At 43.9% G+C, this 23,592-nt stretch overlaps 1 protein-coding gene and 1 long non-coding RNA gene across 7 annotated transcripts in view; one reads left to right on the forward strand and one right to left on the reverse strand.

Annotated features, from left to right (window-relative positions):
- Positions 1-11,209, reverse strand: part of NME8 (NME/NM23 family member 8) — a 32,972-nt gene extending 21,763 nt beyond the window's left edge. The window contains exons 1-7 of one of the 3 annotated variants that reach the window (XM_038388228.2): positions 11,151-11,209; positions 9,251-9,287; positions 9,099-9,156; positions 7,600-7,706; positions 5,440-5,511; positions 2,985-3,101; positions 1,815-1,881 (exon numbers count right to left, since the gene is read on the reverse strand). In XM_038388228.2, coding sequence (XP_038244156.1) covers positions 1,815-1,881; positions 2,985-3,101; positions 5,440-5,511; positions 7,600-7,706; positions 9,099-9,156; positions 9,251-9,283 — 454 coding nt within the window. In that variant the 5' untranslated portion in view covers positions 9,284-9,287; positions 11,151-11,209. Of the gene's footprint in view, positions 1-1,814; positions 1,882-2,984; positions 3,102-5,439; positions 5,512-7,599; positions 7,707-9,098; positions 9,157-9,250; positions 10,073-11,150 lie in introns of those variants that run through there. The other 2 variants (XM_043508730.1, XM_043508731.1) reach the window with 2 other exon arrangements.
- Positions 11,210-19,048: 7,839 nt separating this feature from the next.
- Positions 19,049-23,592, forward strand: part of LOC119851696 — a 53,096-nt gene continuing 48,552 nt past the window's right edge. For 3 of the 4 annotated variants that reach the window (XR_006279209.1, XR_005291334.2, XR_005291338.2), the window contains exons 1-2: positions 20,174-21,016; positions 21,111-21,168. This is a non-coding gene — a long non-coding RNA (uncharacterized LOC119851696). Of the gene's footprint in view, positions 19,115-20,173; positions 21,017-21,110; positions 21,169-23,592 lie in introns of those variants that run through there. The other variant, XR_006279210.1, reaches the window with a different exon arrangement.

The raw sequence follows: 23,592 nt of genomic DNA on the forward strand, positions 1-23,592 counted from the left end.
AACTCAGCAGCAACTGTTTCTTGCATTTCCACCACACTCTTCCCTGATCTACACTTTTCTTCAGGAATGTCCATGGTTACATCCACTTGAGATGGAAATATGGATGCTGCAGTAGCTGCCAGGTCACCTGCACTCGAACTGGAAGATCATGCATCTCCTCATCACTCACATCCTCATTGGGGCCGGAAGGCTCACTGTGAACATTTGTGTCTATGTATCTCAGGAGAGCTCCTTCCTGCTTAGATAGAAAAGCTTCCTTTGCTTTCTTTTTTTTTCTGAATGCTGCCCCAGAGGGGTGTTTTCATCCTTCACTCATGACTGCTGTTCTGTGCCAGCTATAGTGGCTCTCAACACTCAATTGAAGGGGACAAATAAGCAAGCTGGTAGCAGGGCCTGAGTGAGAAAAGATATCAGCATCTTAAGGGCCTAACTAGCTCCTACTACTTCAGTTGACTGCCTCTTCTCCTCAGGTGGGTTCAGGGAAGCAGCAGGAAACAGGAAGCTCCCTGAGAAGCTGGTGTAAATCAGTCCAGGCTCCTGGGGGTGCTAGAGAGGTACATAAGAGGCTCCTCCTCCTCTCTCTCCCTGCAGCTCCTGCTGCTTTCTGTTATTCCCTCTGACCTTTTCTCCTGCCTGCCAGTTATGTCTCTTGTGCCCTCCTTCCTCCAGCACAGCACTCCACCATCTCTGCATCTAGAGCAGAGAGAATCCATATGCACCAGCAGCAGACATAATTTTCTACACTCTGGGTCCTAGTGGTGCCCCCCCACAGTCTGGCACCTGAGGCGGCCGCCTCAGTTCGCCTCATGGTAAGGCCAGCCCTGCTCTGAAGTCGCATTTCAAAAGTGTTGTTTCAATGAAGAAGAGCTGGGTAGAAGTGCTAAAGGGTTGGAAATACTGTATTGTTGTTGTTAACCTTCAAATTGCCTTTTCCCCTGGGCCTGTTTTGCTTTTTGCTGATACTACAGACCTTCCAGATAGTTGGCCTGCAACTGCTTGGATTGTAGATGGTATCTAATTTGACTTTCCTTTTTTAAGTCTTGTAAATCCAGGGATTTGGTAGTTTTACTCATCTCTTAATTTCTTCATTGGGTCACTAGTTCTACCAGGCGTTAGAACAAGCCTGTGCTCTAAAATGCATGAGCAGGCATTCTGACTTGCACTTCTTGTGGTAGGCCAGATGGACAAGGCCACATGAACATCTCAGAAAAAACAACGCTGCTACAGATCTTGTAATTGCTGCACTCTGCATATTTGCTGACATTTTGTCCTTCACATGTACCACTAACAAAATTAGACTCCTTTCTGTGAGACTCTGGAGGATAATGTATGCAAAAGGCGGCTCTCATTTGTTCCCCAACAAAATACATACTCTTAGGCCTTTACAAGACGCACAGCTTTTAGGTGCCATGTCATTCTTGGTCACGATTTTTTAGCATAACTTTTCTGTCATGGATGCTATATTACGTTAGAAGATAATTCAAAGTTCAAATTAAACCCTTTGCTACAGACATTGAGCGCTCCATCATGTTAAATCTTCATAGAGCTGGATCCAGATCTGAGACATCATAGAAATAATTAATAATAATGATAAGATAAGCATATCTGTTATTAGTTTGATCATTTTACAACTTTCATATGCACCCGCATGTGATATTTGACTCCTTCCACAATAATCTCTCATGTTACCAAATGAACCAAAGGAAAATTTTATGACTGGACACACATAATCCTAACACCAAATACCTAACAAGATACTTGTTTAAGTTTTTTCTTTGTACTAATAATTTTAAAATAATTAAAATATCATTTACCTTCAAGTTGGCTTTCTTCAATATAATCTTCTGATGCTTTCTCTTCTAAAAACACAAGCTCTTGTACCTAAGAAAATTGCAGTTTTCATGTTGTTATTCTGATAAAATTATACTGTCAGTATGAAGTTAATATTGAGGCAGTATGGGCCAGTGGATAGCCCACTGGAATCATGAGACCTGAGTGCCATTCCTGACTCTGCCAGTGATGTTGAGCAAGTCACTCCTTTGTTCTTTCTCTGCTTCCCCTCTCTGAAAAACTCCCTGCAGCATTAACTTAGTGCAAGATAATACCAACATCAACATTTAAGCTGCTTCTTTTTCTGCTTCTAAACATTTTTTGCAGATTTTGTGGAATCTTGTGCCAGCCCAAAAAGAAACATAAAAATGGACATAACTGTGGAAATGTCCAACCTATTTCTCTGCTAAATGTAGAATATAAAGTAAACACCAAAATTCTAGCAGCACAACTAAATTATTTAATCTCAATTATTCACAAAGTTCAAGTGGGTTTTGAAACAGGCAGGCTTGCTGCTGCTAACACAAGAAAAATAATTTATTTAAGTCACCAAGCTCAGCTACCAGTTATCTCTTCAGCAGTTTTATCCCTAGAAGCTAATAATATATTTGATAGGGTATAATGCTATCTCATGCAGAACTAAGACAATTTGTTCTGATTTTTCTTAACTGAGTTGTAGTCCATTACAATTTCTCTTTTGCATCTATACAGATAAATGGAATTCTTTCACCTGCATTTCAGCTGGAAAGAGGAATTAGGTAAGAACTGTCCCCTTTCCCTTATTCTCTCGAGCCCTTAGTAAAATAGATAAGAAAAATATCCAGCGCTGAAAGTATAACAAATAAAGAGATAAATACAAAATTTGTTTTTATGCTGGTTATATTTTTGTTAGTGAAGAATCCCTCCTCTGCATACAGATCAGTTTGTAAAATTACCAGTATCATGTGGATGAGTACCACTTAATGGAAGTTTCTAAAAGATGAGATACATGCCAGTTCATGGTAAAGACAGTGGTATCCACAAAAATGAAAACGAAATATCAACAGTAAAAGAAATAAAAACAGCACCACACACATAGAAAGAGACCATGCAAATGTAATAAAAATATTCATTTATCTTTAAACTTGATAAGAAAACAGTTATCTAGTGAGTACCTGAGGGCGTTCTATTTCCCCGGCTAAAATTTTCCTCTCTTCTTCTATTAGCTCTATTACTGTCTTACTGAGAAGTGGAGCATTTGTGCCTCGCACTAGTGCTATAATTTTGCCATCCTGTAAAAAATGATAAAATAACACTCTCCGTAAGATCTACTAATTTAGTTTTGCACATTTAATTTACCTCTAACACAATCTATTTTTCACCAGCAATAGACAGTTACCATGATACGGTGTTCTAAAACTAAAAGTTGTAGCCATGTATCACTGCAGATAGACTGATTTGCAAAACAGGTGAGGAATCAAAAACACAGGGCTAAAATTAGTGATATCAAAGAAAACTGACTGTTATTCCTATTATTGGTTATTCCTTAACATAGCTCTTATCGCAAAAGTTTCAGAGGGTTTACATTTTAGAATCTGGCATTTTCTTATTGAAAGGGCTTGAACTGCGATGGAGTTCAATGTCTAATTCAAGGGATGCGTAATGGGATACAGAGCATTTCATCTTCAACACATCAAATATAGCCTGGTTGGGTGACAACCTAAAATTATCATCCAACTGCTCAACACTGTCCTACATGAAATGAGTAGGTGGTCTCAGTCAAGTTCCTATTGAGCAGTTGTCTACTTAGCACAGATTGACAATGACTGGACTGTTACCTGTGTTGGCAGCTCCGCTGAAAGGCCAGCAGTTGAACGGGTATAGAACAGTGGTCCCCAAACTGTGGGGTGCAGAGGAATGTTCAGGAGGGCACGAAGCTGAACCCAGGCTAGCCCCCAGCCGCAGCTCTACTCCACCCCCCTGCTCTGCCCCGAGTTGCAGCTCCACTCCATCCCCTGCTGCAGCTCCGCTCTGCCCCCAGCCACAGCTCCGCCTCTAGCTACAGGTCCTCCCCCATCCCAGTTCTGCCCCCAGCTTCTCCTCTGCAGAGCCAACTGTGTAGTAATGGGAGGTGGGAAGCGGGCGTGCAGACAGATTCCATTACAGGTAAGGAGGGGGGTGCTATAGGAAAATTTGGGGCACCACAGATATACAGAATGAACTTCCTTCTGATTCAGTGCTTAATTTGTGCCAGGACTTAGCCTTTCCACCTCTAGGTTTGGGTTCATAGCGCCAGCACCTCTGGGTTTGCTGCATCAGTTCTGAGTGTAAAAAAATTGCTTGAGCTCCGGCACCTCTTTCATTACAAATTAAGCCCTGTTTTCACCATCAGAAGTTCTTCCTCCAAATTGTGTATGTGGCAGGATAGGGATGCTACTACTATTGATGCCCAAGCTGTATTTGTTCTGAAATGGCCAAAATTTGCTATCCTTATTTGAGCAAAATTCCTATTAGAGACAATGAGAGTTTTGCTCAATTAAGGACTGCCGAATCTGGTCCTCAGTAAATAGTGCAACAAAATGTCCAGGACTAGCAATCAGACACCTTGCACAAATTCACTTACAATTAATTTGCTCAAAATTCAAAATAAATTTGAAGGAAAGAATTTAGAAAGCCTGATTCTTATTTACACTAAAATCCCTTTACACTGTTTTAGCTATATAAAGAGGCATTAAGTCATGTGTAAACATAATTTATATCCACAAAAAGGCCCATTTACATTGATAAAATGGTGTAAAGGGACCTTAGTATTAATGAGAATCAGGCCTAAATTTTCCTTCTCTCTTGCTGTTCTCTGTCCTTGTTTCCATCTCTTCCCATTTTCCCGTCCCCATTTTTGACTACTCTTATTTTCTGGTTACTCTCTTCCTCCTTTGGGATCTGACCCTTAGCCCACTAAAGTTAATCACAAAGTTTCCATTTACTTCACTGGTACAGAATTAGACCTTTCCTGCTTTCACTTCCTATCCACCTTGTTCCCAGGTTTCTTCCCTCCACTGTTTGTCTCTCCTCATCTCAGTTCTAGTTCCTCCATTTCCCCACTGCTTCCTTCACTACTCTTCCTTCTGTGCTTCACTCTTCTGCTCATTGCCCCACCATGTATATGCATGAGCAACACAGTGGAATTGGCTAGCTTTTGGTGAGATCAGAGATGCTGTTAATTTCACGTGACTGCAGTCATATAGAGTGGAGTCTGCTTAATGCACCCTGTTTATTAGTCCCTAGCTGCTGGAATCCAAATCTCAAAACTTACAAGTAGAAAAAAAAACACTTGCCTACAGAGTTAGCAACCAGGTCTGGCATAATATACTATAGTAGATGGAGAATTTTCTTCCCCTGTTAGCAGAAGAACTATGCTAATACCCCTTCCTCTCTGCATGCCAAGAACATATAAAATATGATTCACTGATAAAATGACTGGTATGTACAATATGCAACAATATCCTATACACTAAAATTGTAAAGATGTAATTCACATTTGTACAACTTTACATTTATTTTCAATATACTGAAAAAACAACAAAAATAGGCAGCACGAAAATAAAAGCTGATGATGGTTGTTGAACTTACAACACAAAAGAGAAAAACAGGTTCACATTTGTCTCTAAATGTCTGCAGGGTCACAATGCTGTCAGCTTCTGCCTAAAATAAGGGCAAATAGATTAAGAACTATAGCTAGCTAGCTAGATATTTGAAAACTTTTACAGAATGATTCTCAAACCGTGGTTCCGTGGACCAACAGTAGTCCTTAAAACACTTGCGGGTGATCGACCTTCTTGTTTACAGCTGCTAAATCACATTAAAAGTACTCTGTCCTAATATTGCTTTCTGAGGTAAGTAATGGCTGTAATTGCCATTGGAATGCCATAGGATCACACATAGGAAGGTCCCATGACATTTCAATGGGAGGGAAAGTGGTCTATTGTATTAACTCTCTGTTAAGATGTGGTCCACACTATATAAAGATTTGAAAATCCTATGAATAACATTTAACAACAGTAACTTCTTGTTTTATGAATGTATTTTACATATACAATAGAGACAAATCCAAAAACTGTTTGAACTAATCCTGGTAAATTATACTTGGCTAGGTTTTAACACAGTATTTATTTTAAAATAACTAGATCACAAGCACTATATAATATTGTTGTTCACTGTATTGATAGCAGCGGTATTAATTAAAGGGAGACCTGAATGGAAATGAACTGTTTACACTTCTGGGCCACCAGAGTCCTGAATTACTCTTGGGTGAAAGGTATGATGTTAATGATACGGTATAACAACCCCAAATAATATTGCAGATGTAAACATTTACATTTGCTGGTGGGAATAAATTATGGATGTCAAAGTAAGTGCAGATGAAAGGAAAGCAGCTAGATGTATGAAAACAGATGGAATGAACTGGCTTGATCTTCTCTTATTTTAAAAGCCACGCAGGGTTGCAAATAGCCTGGATAGTAGTGATATGGCTGAAAACCTGGGGTCTGATTCTGATCTCACAATGGTTTTGCATTAGTATAGCCTCATTAACTTCAGTGGTATGAGATTACAATCCACTGTTGGGTGTTTTTGGCTTGTTGCTCTATGTTTTCTATGTACACATATACATACCTATGTATGTATGACTATTTTAAAAGCTTTAAATATTTGATACATATGGGGTTGGATGTTTAGAATCTGAGTTTAATAGGAGGAGATCTGTGTGCAAAAGATCTGTAGGATAAAAACCTTGCTGACTTGTCTGTTGACCTAATGGTAGTGATCCACATTTGCATGTCGGACACCTACAATGATCCCCATTAAAAGAGCATTTGCCAATAGTCACCACCCAGAACTATCTATTAGACAGTTTTGCTCTGTGTTTACAGCTGAAGATATCAGTGGTAACTCTTATGGTAATGGTTAGCTCATGATGCTTTTTAATGGCTACTGCAGTAGGCAGGATAAGTTGCTTCTGTCATCTTGTTCTCTGGAGCTTCAGAGAATGCAACAAAAACAATCTGCAGCCATACTAACAAGTATTATAAGCTTGATAGTTTAATATCTGGATGGGAACTCAGAATGAACCTGTGAAACACGTCTTTAGTGCATTAGATTGTAGCTGCCATTTTAACCTGATCTTCTGGTTGAACTTTTTCTCAAAAACATTTTTATTTTTTTAATCTATTTGTTTTTCAGCATCCCCCCCCCCCTTTGTTCCTTTTAAAATATAACATAGGAAATTATACGGAAAAGCAACGGAAAAACAAAAATAAGTTACTGACCTGATTTTCAGAAGTGATGAGCACCCACAACTTCTATGGTCTTCAGTGGAAGTTGTGGGTGCTGAGCACTTTTGAAAGTCAGGCAATATGGTTATGCATTGTTAAGACTTGGATTTTTAAACATGCAAGTCAGTATATTCAGAGATAAGGTTCCCCCAGTAATCTCAACTCTATCTCATAGTATGTATGCATTATAAAAATGTTCTTCATTACACTATTGTCTAGTATGTCTTTTCCATAATTAACTTGTAGGATTCTAGCTTATACCTTCTCTTATTATAGATCCTTCCCTATTCATTTTAAACTTTGATCTTCCTCTTTTAAGAAGACATTCAGAAAAAGAGACAAGCCAAATTCATCACTGACTCCACTGGTACTCAGATACTATGGTGATAGGTAGCCTATAAATAGATAGATAAAGAAATACATTTGGCACTGAAATTCTAAATAGAATTTACATCCTTACCACAGCAAAATGCAAAAGGTCATCTTCACCATACTCGTTTTTTAGTTTTCTGAATAAATTTACCACAGCTTTGCAAGGCCCACACCACGCCTGATAAACATCTATTACTGAAAGTATAAAAAATTAGAATGAAACTCATCTGTTTCATATAGTTTATAAAATAAAATGTTTTGGTAAATGTGTAGGGCAAGTCCTGCAGTGGCACTAGCATACATGTATTATTAAATCTATTTGTGGTCTCTTTTTCTTCTGAAAAATATAAATTTTTGGTATTGTCTCTTAAACAAAATTAGGTTTTAACTTAAATGTCTTAGTCTGTCAGAGTATTTATTTATTTATTTATTGATATTTTCTGTGGTGGAGAATGCAGATATATGAATGTCTCATTCCCCTATCCCTTTGTCTTGGTGGCCCTTCCTTTCCTGTATCCATTGTTAGTTGTCTCTCCCTCCTTTGGCCCTTTTATCAGTTGTCTCTTTCCATGTCCTGCCAATCCTTTGTGAGCTGTTTCCCTCCTTCCAAAGATCATGTATGCTGTCTCTCGCTCAACCTTACTCACTACCCATTGGTTCTCTCTCTTGAGCCCCTGCTCACTTTACACACGATCTGTTATCCCTCTTTAGACAGCATTTCTAATAAATTTAACAGATACCGATACTAAGCTTACATACAAACTGACAGTAGTGGAGAAAATACATACTATATACACTCTTGAAAGCACACAATTTATAACACAATTGCTTTTGTCTTATTCCAGATATGATTGTACATGAATAGGAACATAAAACTCATTCTGCCGATTAGTTCAGTTTCACAGGATAATTGAAAATATTGACCTATCAGGGCTTTCACCTACCCCTTCCCAGACATGAAGTCATTTCAGAACTTTTTTTTTTTCTTTTTTTTAAAACACCATGCATGATATCCAGTATGGTTTAAATTCACTGCTTTGCAAAGGAATATGTGAAAGGCACTCATCACTACAGAACCCTTTTGTGTTTGAATTGCAGGCAGACACAATGCATTCGTGTGATAGGATTGGTATTGTGACGGTTCCAAAATGGCCAATGTGAGAGGCACAGTTGAACGTTATATGGAGGAGTCATGAGATCTGAGTTCACATGGATTAATTTGCCAGGAACTTCTTTTATACAATAGGTGGTATGGAGTGCCAGTGACCATACGTCCAGCCTTTAGGCTGGTGAAGCAGCTGTGGAGTGGCTTCAGTGCAGCCCTGTGTTTTAGCCCCAGTTTAGGAGTGCGAATTTCAAATCCTTCGAGTCTTCATGTAAAATAGCTACACAACACATATTTACTTAGGCTTTATGGAGGTTTCTAGCACGCTTTGCTTTGAGGGGCAAGTCACAGGAAGTGGCCGTGAGACAAAGTGTACGCACAGTGAGAAGTAACTGGGCGGGAAGGGGTCGCAAAAATAAAAAGATTGACAAAAATGCACGCACGTTTCATTATGTGAGATTAATAGAAAAAAATAATAGTACCTGTTACACCTTTAGTCAGCAACATTTCATCCCATTGACTTTGATTGGTTAATACTGCCTGAGATAAAACAAACCCAGAATTGAATATCTCTAAAAATGTCAACAATTCCATTGAACTCTAGAATTATTCAAATAACAAACAAAAGTTATACCTGTAGTTGAACTTCTTTCTTCTTTCCTGCCATTTTCCTGTGATTACATGAAAAACAGCAAAACATAAAACACTTCTAAAATATACTCGTTGCTCCGTAAGTTTAGCTCCATATAAATTGTGGTATGGGAACTGATTTACACAGAATGCCTTTTCCACACAGTAGCGTTCTATGGGCCACTAAGATCAGCATAGCTCCACTAAAGTCAATGTGGCAAGGTCCATTTACACTACCAGAGGATCTATCCCTAAATAGAGCTGACTTCACTGGAGCTAAACTGATTGGCACTAGCGAAGAATCTTATCCGGAAATGCACCATTTATTTACAGAATTAGATATAGCACAGGAAACCACATTACAAAGTTCACATTTTCAACATATTGGGGTTTTCAGGACATTTCAGTCCCCATGTCGTTGTATCTCCCATTGCTCTGATGAGACCGCCTACGTGGCCAATGGGTGGAATGGAAGTTGCTGTGATCTGAACATATTCCCACAAAGTATTGGAGTAAGAGCTTCAACTCAAAGGGCATCAAATCCAACTTTCTGTCATTCATTATTTGAGATCTATTTAGCCTAATGACCTGCACATAACTCATTATAAGCTTAAGATTTTTGTCACGGTTATTTTGAGTAAAAGTAACGGAGAGGCCACTGGCAATAAACAAAAATTCAAAGAAGCCCACGATCTAAACCAGGGGTGGGCAAACTTTTTGGCCCGAGGGCCACATCTGAGTGGGAAAAGTGTACGCAGGGCCATGAACGTAGGGCCGGGGAAGGGAGTGCGGTGTGCAGGAAGGGGTTCAGGGCAAGGGGTTGGGGCAGAGGAGGGGTGCCAGGTGTACGAGGGGGCTCAGGGAAGGGGATTGGGGTGCAGGAGGAGGTGCACAGGGTGGGAGGGGGCTCACGGCAGGGAGTTGGGGTGCAGGAGGGTTATGGGGGGCAGAAGGGGGCTCAGGGCAGGGAGCTGGGGGGCAGGGTACAGGAGAGGTTCAGGGTGCAGGCTCCAGCCCGGCACCGCTTACCTTGAGCGGCTCCGAGGTGGCAGCGGCGCGGGGCCAGGACAGGCAGGCAGGCAGCCTGCCCTGGCCCCACGCCGCTCCCAGAAGCGGGCAGCACCATGTCCTCGAGGTCCCCTGGGGGGGACGGCGCGGCAGAGGGCTCTGCTCTCTGCCCTTACCTCTGGGTACCTCCCCCGAAGCTCCCATTGGCTTCGGCTCCCCGTTCCTGGCCCACGGGAGCTTCGAGGGAGGTATCCACAGGCAAGGGCAGCGCATGAAGCCCTCTGCCCTGCCCCTTCCCCAGGAGCTGCTGGCACGTGGTGCCGGCTGCTTTTGGGCGTGGTGCGGGCACGGAGGTGGCAATCCCATGGGCCGGCTCCGAAGCCCTGAGGATAATAATGCAATTAGTGTTTCAGAGGGTGGCTGAAGGGTAAGGTGGGGGGGGTCCAAAATATTCCTCCTTACAGCCCCAATAGCGTAGCATTGCCTGTGTGTGCACAACAGACACCCCGTGTAGACAACTAGTGCTATGACACACATGTGCACACGTTGCGTCCGATGCAGTGAGCTGTAGCTCACGAAAGCTCACGCTCAGATAAATGTGTTAAGTCTCCAAGGTGCCACCAGGCCTCCTCTTTTTTTTTTTTTTTTTATCTGCACCCACGTGACGCTGGCACACACCTGTACACACAGACAGAAACACGAAACTGACACCTTGACACGTGCGTGACACTGGCCCCCGCTTGCACGCAACAGACACACACGTCCACCACTGCCGCACACAGACACGCGAGAGACGCTCAAGCCACTGACACGCACGCGCACCAGTGCGCACGCTCCGCGCCCGGCTCAGCCTCCACACGGGGCTGGCGGCGGATAACGGCCGCTCCCCCACTCACCCCTCCCGCAGCCTTCGCCGGGCGCTCCCGCCCAACGGGCCCAGCCAGAGGCAGAGCGGCCCTTCCCAAACCGTTCGTCTCCCTCCCCCGCCACCCCCTTCCTCAGCCCCCCGCTCCGCCCGCTTCTCCACCCGCCCTCGGACAGCAACGCGCAGGCGCGACTCTGATCCCGTGCGCCGGTGCGCGCTCTCAGGGCCGCGGGGCGCCTGATGCGCGGGAGCGCCACCGCGCGGGCTTGCGGCGTGGCGCGGCCCCCTGCTTCCCTTCTCCCCGTCCAGTGATGCGGAGGGGCCGGCAACTCGTCCGAATTCGTCCCCTTGCTCCGTGCTGAGCGTGTAGAGTCTAGGCGGTGCCGCACTGCGGTCTGGAACGGGGGAAGGGCGGCGGTGCAAGGATTTTGGAAGGAAGGAGAGGTCTGAGGCCGTGGGACATTTCCCTCAGCTTAGTCCTTCCCTAACGCTCTTCCGAGGCGCCGGGGGTGGGGGGGGCGACTTCTTTCCGTGGGCGGCGTTGGCTCTGGCTAAGCGTGGTCTGACATCAGTCCCACCTCCGCCTTTGCGTTGTCTGGGATTTAGCAGACCTATGGCCTGTGGCTGTCATTGTGGAAGGAAGCTAAGCCTTAGTCCCCTGAGTGGCATGTGCGGACTGCAGGCTGCTTTGTTCCTCTAGCCCTGTGGGCATGCATGGTCCTTGACTAGGGTGACCAGATAACAAGTGTGACGACTCAGGCCAGGGAGTGGGGGGTAATAGGTGACTATATAAGAAAAACTCCCAAATTTCGGGCGTGTCTTGATAAAATGGGGACATCTGGTCACCCTGTCCTTGATACAGCTTTTAGCTATGAAACGGGAAAATGGGCAGCTCTCAAAATTCAGTTGGGTTACTTAAAGGCATAGATTAAGGTCCTTGTTTAGGGCTTATAGAAAACAGCTTTTGCTCATGGGAGGGGGAAAGCAGCCCAGTCATTGGACACCTCCCAGGATGTTGGAAAACCTGTGGCTTTAGACTAGTTATCTGGTCCTAGGCTGTGCAGGGATGTTAGAGTTCTAGTTCTCCTTATGCAACCCACGGCATTAACGGGGAGCCCAATGTTATCTAGCAACTTGGAAAAATCTTTAGGTGTTTAATTCACCTTGCTCCTTATCCCTGTCTGTGATATCTGGGGTTTAATTAGGAAAGCCACCATTCTTATATCTGCTGTGCCAAGTAAAATACTTCTTGTGGGAAGGGGTAGTAAGTGATGCAACTATGAAAAACATATGTAGGTCCAGAGCTGAGTGACCACTAAATACGTGAAGAGTATTTTTTTTTACACGTACTAATCACATTGCAATTATGTGTGTGATGTACAGGAAATAGACGGTCTAGATCATAGGCTGATCCTGATCCATAAGATGCTTTGACTTAAGTTGGAGGAAAGTTGTTTGCATAGTATATCAAAACAAAGAAAGCAGAATTGAAAGGATTAAGTAAAGCTGGAAGCTTTTATGTTAAGAGTGACTCTAATTTTGTTCTGGAAGAGACACAAAAATTGATATACTAGAAATCAGTCTTATAGAACACACAACCATGTCAGGTAAAACTAGTTTAAAACAAAGGGATACCTACATCACAAATCTAATGATTTGAAAACTAGTATCCGCCTGGAAGGGACCTTGAGTCATCTAGTCCAGTCCCCTGCAATCATGGCAGCATTAAATATTATCTAGACCATCCCTAACTGATGTCTGTCTAACCTGCTCTTAAAAATCTCCAATGATGGAGATTCCACAATCTCTTTAGGCAATTTATTCCGGTGCTTAACTACCCTGACAGAAAGTTTTTCCTAATTTTTGACCTTAGCTGCCCTTGTTGCAATTTAAGTCCATTGCTTCTTGTCCTTTCCTCGGAGGTCAAGGAGAACAATTTACTTCCCTCTTCCTCATAACAACCTTTTATGTTCTTGAAAACTGTTATCATGCCTCTCTCAGTCTTTGCTTCTCCAGACTAAACAAACCCAATTGTTTCAATCTTCCTTCATTGGTCCTGTTTTCTAGACTTTTAATAATTTTTGTCGCTGTTCTCTGGAGTTTCCCTAATTTGTTCACGTCTTTCCTGAAATGTGGCGCCCAGAACTGGGGACACAATACTCAAGTTGAGGCCTAATCAGCATGGAGTAGAGTGGAAGAATTATTTCTTGTCTTGCTTACAACACTCCCACTAATACATCCCAGAATGATGCTTGCTTTTTTTGCAACAGTGTTACATTGTTGACTCATATTTAGCTTGTGGTCCACTATGACCTCCTGATCCCTTTCTGTAGTACTCCTTCCTCAGCAGTTATTTCCCATTTTGCATGTGTACAACTGATTGTTCCTTCCTAAGTAGAGTATTTTACATTTGTTCTTATTGAATTTCATCCTGTTTACCTCAGACCATTTCTCCAGTTGTCCCAATCATCTTGAATTTTAATCCTATCCTCTAAAGCACTTGCAACCCCTCCCAGCGTGGTATCATCCTCAAACTTTAAATGTACTCTCTATGTAATTTTCAAAATCATTGATGAATTAATTTATTGAACAGAACTGGACCCAGTGTTACCCACACAAAATTCTCTGTTACTTCACACTCTATGGTCACCCATCTTTATCCAGTTCCTAGGGCTTAGGGTGTAACCCTCTTAATTTAGACACCTACCCTTACCCAATTCCTAGGGCTCAGGGTGTAACCTGCGGGTTTGTAGGACCTTTTACCAGTGAAAAAGCCTTACACAGTAATATCTTTATCCTCTGTTTATTAACAGTTACCAAGCAGAATACACATGCTAAGCATACAATGCTATGTTCACCAATCCTGATCAGGCAGGCGGACTTTCCCTGTTGGCCAGGAAAGGTCAGTCTCGTTTAGATTCTGGTTGCTGCACATCACGATCATGCAGAGGATTCTTAGCAGCTTTGATCTTAGGCTGTGTCTTAGAGGTTTCAGAGTAGCAGCCGTGTTAGTCTGTATACGCAAAAAGAAAAGGAGGACTTGTGGCACCTTAGAAACTAACATTTATTTGAGCATAAGCTTTCGTGAGTTACAGCTCACACAAAAGCTTATGCTCAAATAAATTTGTTAGTCTCTAAGGTGTCACAAGTACTCCTTTGCTTCTTAGAGGTGAGTTCTTCTTCCTTCAGGTCTTTCCTTCTTATTCCTCAGTTCTTTTCCGCTGGTCTCCTTGGACCCCAGTTTATACAGTGAAACTTGAGTCCTGCATAGCTATAACTTAACCAATCATTTTGCTAAAATTTTACTAACCAATCCTTACATATTGTAACAAAATTCTCTAGTCATACTCCACCACCTTAATTTATACCTAGCAACATTAATTATGTAACAGACAGAAACAGTCCAAGAACCAGACCAAGATCATACAGACAAACAATAGGGAAGTGGGGACCATAAAGATAAAACAATAAAGAAATGAGGATTTCACAACCACAACTATTGATAAGTGGTTTCTTGCCAGAGAGAATGCTATTCAGACTAAGTTTTCTTTAACCATTTTAAGATCTTTTTCTTTATCTGGTGATAGTGGATGCTATTAGGACAGGCTCTCCTTGGAATGACTGCTATATGAGAAGAGATTAATTATACTGGGACTTTTCAGCTTGGAAAAGAGACGAGGGCAAGGGGTTATGATAGAGATCCATAGAATCATGACTGGTGTGGAGAAAGTAAATAAGAAAGTGTTATTTACTCCTTCTCATAATACAAGAACTAGGGGTCACCAAATGAAATTAATAGGCAGCAGGTTTAAAACAAACAAAAGGAAATATTTTTTCACACAACGCACAGTCAGCCTGTGGAACTCCTTGCCAGAGGATGTTGTGAAGGCCAAGACTATAACAGCGTTCAAAAAGAACTAGATAAATTCATGGAGGATAGGTCCATCAATGGCTATTAGCCAGATGGGCAGGGATGGTGTCCCTAGCCTCTGTTTGCCAGAAGCTGGGAATGGACGACAAAGGATGGTTCACCTGACAATTAGCTGTTCTGTTCATTCCCTCTGGGGCATCTGGCATTGGCCCGTCAGAATACAGGATACTGGGCTAGATGGACCTTTGGTCTTGACCCAGTATGGCCATTCTTATGTTATTATGACCTAACAAAATAGAAGCACAAATAAAGTTCTTTCCACCATTTTGTCTTTTTTACGATTGTTTCTTTTTGTTTTTTGGTAAAAGTGGTTGTCTGTACAACAATTCTAAAGTAAATTTAAAAATGCTTTGACATAATAGAAGTCCAAATAATAATGAAAAAACATTTCCGCAAATTGTTTCAATTTTTTTATTTCAGAAACAGAAAAAAAAATCAACCCAATCCAGTAATTATAATGTTAACAACAAATATAATCATATTATTTTGTATGTTAGAAATACAGCGTGATGATAAAAGTTCTGGGTTTTACCACATCCATTGTGTGGATCAGATTACTTACAAAATCTCAGCAGCTCTTTGAAAGGAAAGTCTGCAGGATCTCGGGTCTCCTGTGAAATTAGAAGAGAAGCTTTGAGGTTGGCATCAGTGAGGTGGTTTTGATCCTTGTTTTTCAGGAAATGAAGTGCACTGAATGCCCTCTCATACAGCACAATAGTAGAAAACAGGGACAAGAAAAGCAAAGCAACTTTAGCTAGGTGCTTGTAGGTGTCCTCAAACAGGTACACGTTATTCCAGAACTCCTGTACTGTAACAGCAGGCTGGCAGAAGTACGTGTTCATTCTTGAATCATTGAACATTTTCAGCATGAGTTACTTGAGATTCCTTAAATCCAGAGCATCAAAGGAAGCTAATCTGTCTTTTTTTTTAAATCTATTTATTAAAGGAGCTTAAATGAAAGGATTTTGCCCAGGTGGGAAAGATCCCATTGCAGGACCAATGCCTACAGAAGTGTTTAGAGAAGAGGAGAAAGGCTGGGGTATAGCTGGTTGCCAAGGTGAGGGCTGAATCATGGGTGCTGATGGAACTGTTGATGCGGGCATTGGAGAGATTAGAGCGTGTACGTCTGTTGCAATGGATGGCAAGCTTACTGGAACAGCAAGAGGAACCCTTCTTTGCAATAATCCTATCAGCTCAAAAGTTGTAGTGTTAACAACTCGTAATTGCTCAGCGAGATTGGCCATTGTTGCTTTGATTGCCATCATATCATTTTGAAGATCCTTTATAGCTCTTTCAAGTGAGCTATTATCTTTGGTTGGGAGATTTGCTAGACGATCATGGATTCTTTGTAATAGGTCCGAGGTCTTTACCTCCGTCAGGCTTGTCTCGTAATTTGGATCGTCCATGGCGGTCTGAGATGCCTCTACTGTTTCTGGATCCAGATTCTCCAATAGCTCATCCATGGTGTGACCTGCTAGCTCGTCACTCGGTCAGTGCATTTGTGTCACCTGTAGTCTTGCTGCTTCCTGTTCCGATTGTCTCCTCCTCCGAGTTCCTTTCCGTATGGACGCTTGTGATGGGTGTTGTGACTTCGGACCCTTTCCTAACTGTATTGCTCCTTGTCTACAAAGTAGTTCAACCAAACACTTGAAACTCGTGTCCTCTAGCTCAGTGTCCATCTAACATACTTTTTTAATGTTTGTTTGCAGCCAACAAAGCTGAACCAGAATTGTTGAATGGGTCAGTCACAAAGGTGTACTGATGGAAAAAGTTTCCCTCACTGAAACAATTTTCAAGATCCTCCGAGAGGATACTCAGGTATTCGGTTACAGCTGAGCCAACTTTTTGCTGCACATTCTCATCCTGACAGCTGAAAAACTGACTAAGCTCATAAAAAACTGAGAAGTCCTGTTCCTCTTGTAGGTGCTGGACTATGTCAGTGATTGCCATTCTAAATGTAGTAATTATTTCAATGCTATCAAATACTGTTAGCTGAGGTTTCTGAAGCTCCAGATTCAAGGAAGGAAGCTTTCGTAAAAACTCTTTCAAAAAGAGCAGGCAACCTTGTATTTCTGGATCTTGTAGTTTTTGGGACAATTCTGGTGAAACTTTATTTAGAACCTCAACAAGCTCTTCCCAGAGTTCAAACAGCCTCTGTACACTCTAATTAAATCTAAGCCAGCAGACTGGGTTATAATTCAGCAGCCCCTTTGTCTCTCATACCCCATTTCACACAGAATTGCAAATCTCCCTTTATTGACACTGCTGGTTTTGACAGCATTTTTTCACCATGGATTCAACCTCATCCATTAAAGATTTTTAAGAGCAGGTTAGACAGACATCAGTTAGGGATGGTCTAGATAATATTTAATGCTGCCATGATTGCAGGGGACTGGACTAGATGACTCAAGGTCCCTTCCAGGCGGATACTAGTTTTCAAATCATTAGATTTGTGATGTAGGTATCCCTTTGTTTTAAACTAGTTTTACCTGACATGGTTGTGTGTTCTATAAGACTGATTTCTAGTATATCAATTTTTGTGTCTCTTCCAGAACAAAATTAGAGTCACTCTTAACATAAAAGCTTCCAGCTTTACTTAATCCTTTCAATTCTGCTTTCTTTGTTTTGATATACTATGCAAACAACTTTCCTCCAACTTAAGTCAAAGCATCTTATGGATCAGGATCAGCCTATGATCTAGACCGTCTATTTCCTGTACATCACACACATAATTGCAATGTGATTAGTACGTGTAAAAAAAAATACTCTTCACGTATTTAGTGGTCACTCAGCTCTGGACCTACATATGTTTTTCATAGTTGCATCACTTACTACCCCTTCCCACAAGAAGTATTTTACTTGGCACAGCAGATATAAGAATGGTGGCTTTCCTAATTAAACCCCAGATATCACAGACAGGGATAAGGAGCAAGGTGAATTAAACACCTAAAGATTTTTCCAAGTTGCTAGATAACATTGGGCTCCCCGTTAATGCCGTGGGTTGCATAAGGAGAACTAGAACTCTAACATCCCTGCACAGCCTAGGACCAGATAACTAGTCTAAAGCCACAGGTTTTCCAACATCCTGGGAGGTGTCCAATGACTGGGCTGCTTTCCCCCTCCCATGAGCAAAAGCTGTTTTCTATAAGCCCTAAACAAGGACCTTAATCTATGCCTTTAAGTAACCCAACTGAATTTTGAGAGCTGCCCATTTTCCCGTTTCATAGCTAAAAGCTGTATCAAGGACAGGGTGACCAGATGTCCCCATTTTATCAAGACACGCCCGAAATTTGGGAGTTTTTCTTATATAGTCACCTATTACCCCCCACTCCCTGGCCTGAGTCGTCACACTTGTTATCTGGTCACCCTAGTCAAGGACCATGCATGCCCACAGGGCTAGAGGAACAAAGCAGCCTGCAGTCCGCACATGCCACTCAGGGGACTAAGGCTTAGCTTCCTTCCACAATGACAGCCACAGGCCATAGGTCTGCTAAATCCCAGACAACGCAAAGGCGGAGGTGGGACTGATGTCAGACCACGCTTAGCCAGAGCCAACGCCGCCCACGGAAAGAAGTCGCCCCCCCACCCCCGGCGCCTCGGAAGAGCGTTAGGGAAGGACTAAGCTGAGGGAAATGTCCCACGGCCTCAGACCTCTCCTTCCTTCCAAAATCCTTGCACCGCCGCCCTTCCCCCGTTCCAGACCGCAGTGCGGCACCGCCTAGACTCTACACGCTCAGCACGGAGCAAGGGGACGAATTCGGACGAGTTGCCGGCCCCTCCGCATCACTGGACGGGGAGAAGGGAAGCAGGGGGCCGCGCCACGCCGCAAGCCCGCGCGGTGGCGCTCCCGCGCATCAGGCGCCCCGCGGCCCTGAGAGCGCGCACCGGCGCACGGGATCAGAGTCGCGCCTGCGCGTTGCTGTCCGAGGGCGGGTGGAGAAGCGGGCGGAGCGGGGGGCTGAGGAAGGGGGTGGCGGGGGAGGGAGACGAACGGTTTGGGAAGGGCCGCTCTGCCTCTGGCTGGGCCCGTTGGGCGGGAGCGCCCGGCGAAGGCTGCGGGAGGGGTGAGTGGGGGAGCGGCCGTTATCCGCCGCCAGCCCCGTGTGGAGGCTGAGCCGGGCGCGGAGCGTGCGCACTGGTGCGCGTGCGTGTCAGTGGCTTGAGCGTCTCTCGCGTGTCTGTGTGCGGCAGTGGTGGACGTGTGTGTCTGTTGCGTGCAAGCGGGGGCCAGGGTCACGCACGTGTCAAGGTGTCAGTTTCGTGTTTCTGTCTGTGTGTACAGGTGTGTGCCAGCGTCACGTGGGTGCAGATAAAAAAAAAAAAAAAAAAGAGGAGGCCTGGTGGCACCTTGGAGACTTAACACATTTATCTGAGCGTGAGCTTTCGTGAGCTACAGCTCACTGCATCGGACGCAACGTGTGCACATGTGTGTCATAGCACTAGTTGTCTACACGGGGTGTCTGTTGTGCGCACACAGGCAATGCTACGCTATTGGGGCTGTAAGGAGGAATATTTTGGACCCCCCCCACCTTACCCTTCAGCCACCCTCTGAAACACTAATTGCATTATTATCCTCAGGGCTTCGGAGCCGGCCCATGGGATTGCCACCTCCGTGCCCGCACCGCGCCCAAAAGCAGCCGGCACCACGTGCCAGCAGCTCCTGGGGGAAGGGGCAGGGCAGAGGGCTTCATGCGCTGCCCTTGCCTGTGGATACCTCCCTCGAAGCTCCTGTGGGCCAGGAACGGGGAGCCGAAGCCAATGGGAGCTTCGGGGGAGGTACCCAGAGGTAAGGGCAGAGAGCAGAGCCCTCTGCCGCGCCGTCCCCCCCAGGGGACCTCGAGGACATGGTGCTGCCCGCTTCTGGGAGCGGCGTGGGGCCAGGGCAGGCTGCCTGCCTGCCTGTCCTGGCCCCGCGCCGCTGCCACCTCGGAGCCGCTCAAGGTAAGCGGTGCCGGGCTGGAGCCTGCACCCTGAACCTCTCCTGTACCCTGCCCCCCAGCTCCCTGCCCTGAGCCCCCTTCTGCCCCCCATAACCCTCCTGCACCCCAACTCCCTGCCGTGAGCCCCCTCCCACCCTGTGCACCTCCTCCTGCACCCCAATCCCCTTCCCTGAGCCCCCTCGTACACCTGGCACCCCTCCTCTGCCCCAACCCCTTGCCCTGAACCCCTTCCTGCACACCGCACTCCCTTCCCCGGCCCTACGTTCATGGCCCTGCGTACACTTTTCCCACTCAGATGTGGCCCTCGGGCCAAAAAGTTTGCCCACCCCTGGTTTAGATCGTGGGCTTCTTTGAATTTTTGTTTATTGCCAGTGGCCTCTCCGTTACTTTTACTCAAAATAACCGTGACAAAAATCTTAAGCTTATAATGAGTTATGTGCAGGTCATTAGGCTAAATAGATCTCAAATAATGAATGACAGAAAGTTGGATTTGATGCCCTTTGAGTTGAAGCTCTTACTCCAATACTTTGTGGGAATATGTTCAGATCACAGCAACTTCCATTCCACCCATTGGCCACGTAGGCGGTCTCATCAGAGCAATGGGAGATACAACGACATGGGGACTGAAATGTCCTGAAAACCCCAATATGTTGAAAATGTGAACTTTGTAATGTGGTTTCCTGTGCTATATCTAATTCTGTAAATAAATGGTGCATTTCCGGATAAGATTCTTCGCTAGTGCCAATCAGTTTAGCTCCAGTGAAGTCAGCTCTATTTAGGGATAGATCCTCTGGTAGTGTAAATGGACCTTGCCACATTGACTTTAGTGGAGCTATGCTGATCTTAGTGGCCCATAGAACGCTACTGTGTGGAAAAGGCATTCTGTGTAAATCAGTTCCCATACCACAATTTATATGGAGCTAAACTTACGGAGCAACGAGTATATTTTAGAAGTGTTTTATGTTTTGCTGTTTTTCATGTAATCACAGGAAAATGGCAGGAAAGAAGAAAGAAGTTCAACTACAGGTATAACTTTTGTTTGTTATTTGAATAATTCTAGAGTTCAATGGAATTGTTGACATTTTTAGAGATATTCAATTCTGGGTTTGTTTTATCTCAGGCAGTATTAACCAATCAAAGTCAATGGGATGAAATGTTGCTGACTAAAGGTGTAACAGGTACTATTATTTTTTTCTATTAATCTCACATAATGAAACGTGCGTGCATTTTTGTCAATCTTTTTATTTTTGCGACCCCTTCCCGCCCAGTTACTTCTCACTGTGCGTACACTTTGTCTCACGGCCACTTCCTGTGACTTGCCCCTCAAAGCAAAGCGTGCTAGAAACCTCCATAAAGCCTAAGTAAATATGTGTTGTGTAGCTATTTTACATGAAGACTCGAAGGATTTGAAATTCGCACTCCTAAACTGGGGCTAAAACACAGGGCTGCACTGAAGCCACTCCACAGCTGCTTCACCAGCCTAAAGGCTGGACGTATGGTCACTGGCACTCCATACCACCTATTGTATAAAAGAAGTTCCTGGCAAATTAATCCATGTGAACTCAGATCTCATGACTCCTCCATATAACGTTCAACTGTGCCTCTCACATTGGCCATTTTGGAACCGTCACAATACCAATCCTATCACACGAATGCATTGTGTCTGCCTGCAATTCAAACACAAAAGGGTTCTGTAGTGATGAGTGCCTTTCACATATTCCTTTGCAAAGCAGTGAATTTAAACCATACTGGATATCATGCATGGTGTTTTAAAAAAAAGAAAAAAAAAAGTTCTGAAATGACTTCATGTCTGGGAAGGGGTAGGTGAAAGCCCTGATAGGTCAATATTTTCAATTATCCTGTGAAACTGAACTAATCGGCAGAATGAGTTTTATGTTCTGTTTGTATGTAAGCTTAGCATTGGGAGGTTGATACAGATCTGGAGGGACCCCTCCTCCCAGCCACAATAGTTCTAGGGTTCTCATGGGCCTCCCTGTTAACACTTCATGGAGTGTGTACCCATGTGACCCTAAAGAGGACCTAATTGCCATTAATACAAAAGGCAGCTTTTTGGACCAGTTTTTTACTGAAACTCTCTCTAATTTTTTGGAGTGCAGTCTTGATGGTTCTATTTGTGCATTTAACTAGCCTGGAGCTCTGAGGGTGGCCTGCCATGTGAAACCTTTACTTTATGTGTAGAGCCAGGCAGTTGTTTTTAAGTGGGTCCCCGACAAAATGAGGCCTCTGGTCCGAGTCTATGATCTCTGGGAGGCCAAAGCGGAAGAAAATCCGCTCTAATAGTAAGCGTGCTATGGTGGCGGCGATGTTGTTTCTCGCTGGGTAAGCCTCCACCCATTTGGAGAATGGATCCACCACTACTAGACAATAGTAGTTCCCCTGCCCAGAGCATAGTAAAAGGCCAATGTAATTGATCTGGAGGCGGTGCCTTGGCCCCCTGACTGGCTGGTATAAAACTGGACCCTTCCTGACTCGGTGGTCTAAATTGTTCTCAGCACAGATGAGGCAATTCCAGATGTGTTTTCAGCGTCTTTTGCAACCTCTGGCCACTATCCAACTGTTAAGATTCTTTTGACCATCTTTTCCATACAGAAATGTCCTTGCTGATGGGCGAGCATGATTGATTCTTTGCCGAGACAGCTAGGGATGACCAGAACTGGAATTTCATCTTTAACTTCTATTCTTCTAGTCATGACCAGGCCACTTTGATTTCCCAATGTTGCAGGGACCAGATAAGGGCTAGGACCTCTTTTTCACACACTGAATACCCCTTCTCCACTTCGGACAGATGCTTAGATCCATAAGCCACTAGTTTTAAACTGGCTCCACTTTATTGCAGCAGCACAGTGCTTAACCCTTGCTCTGTTGTGGCAAGCTATAGATGGAAAGTCTTGTCAGGATATGCAAGCGCCAGAGCTTGCATTAAAGCTTGCTTAATCTTGCATACCGCCTCTTGTTCCTGTTCTCCCCATACACAATCCTGACCTTTCCTTAGGAGGGCCTAGAGGGGATGAGCGATTTCAGTGTAGGCGTCAATGAAGTCTCTGGAGAATCCTACCAGGCCTAAAAAGGATCTCAGAGAAGAAACATCCCTGGGCGCTGGTAGCTTACAGATGAGATCAACTCGATTTGCATTCGGGCGATGGCCATTAATTCCCAATTCCACTCCTAAATATGTTACGGACTGCTTTACCAGCTGTGCCATGTATGGACTTATTAAAAACCCGGTCTGTTGGATGACTCTCAGCACCTCATCTAAAACCATCAGGTTTTCTTCTTGTGACTTAGTGGCAACTAGGATGTCGTCCACATAACTAATCACCTTATCCTTGTGGGCAAGATCTTTCCACATCCTAGTTATGAAGCGGTGGCATAACAGGGGTGCATTATGGTAGCCTTGGGGTACCCTTGTAAAAGTTACTTGTTGGTTATCAAAGGTGAAAGCAAATTTATACCAACTACTGTGATTCTAGGTTATTGAAAAGAAGGCGTTGGTAAGATCAATAACAGAACCACTGCGCTCCTGCCACTATTGCTGCCATGATTTCAGGGAATTTCACTACTACAGGTGCTAATCTCGGTAT

Source organism: Dermochelys coriacea, chromosome 2 (genome assembly GCF_009764565.3).
Source record: "Dermochelys coriacea isolate rDerCor1 chromosome 2, rDerCor1.pri.v4, whole genome shotgun sequence".
Classification (NCBI taxonomy): domain Eukaryota; kingdom Metazoa; phylum Chordata; order Testudines; family Dermochelyidae; genus Dermochelys; species Dermochelys coriacea.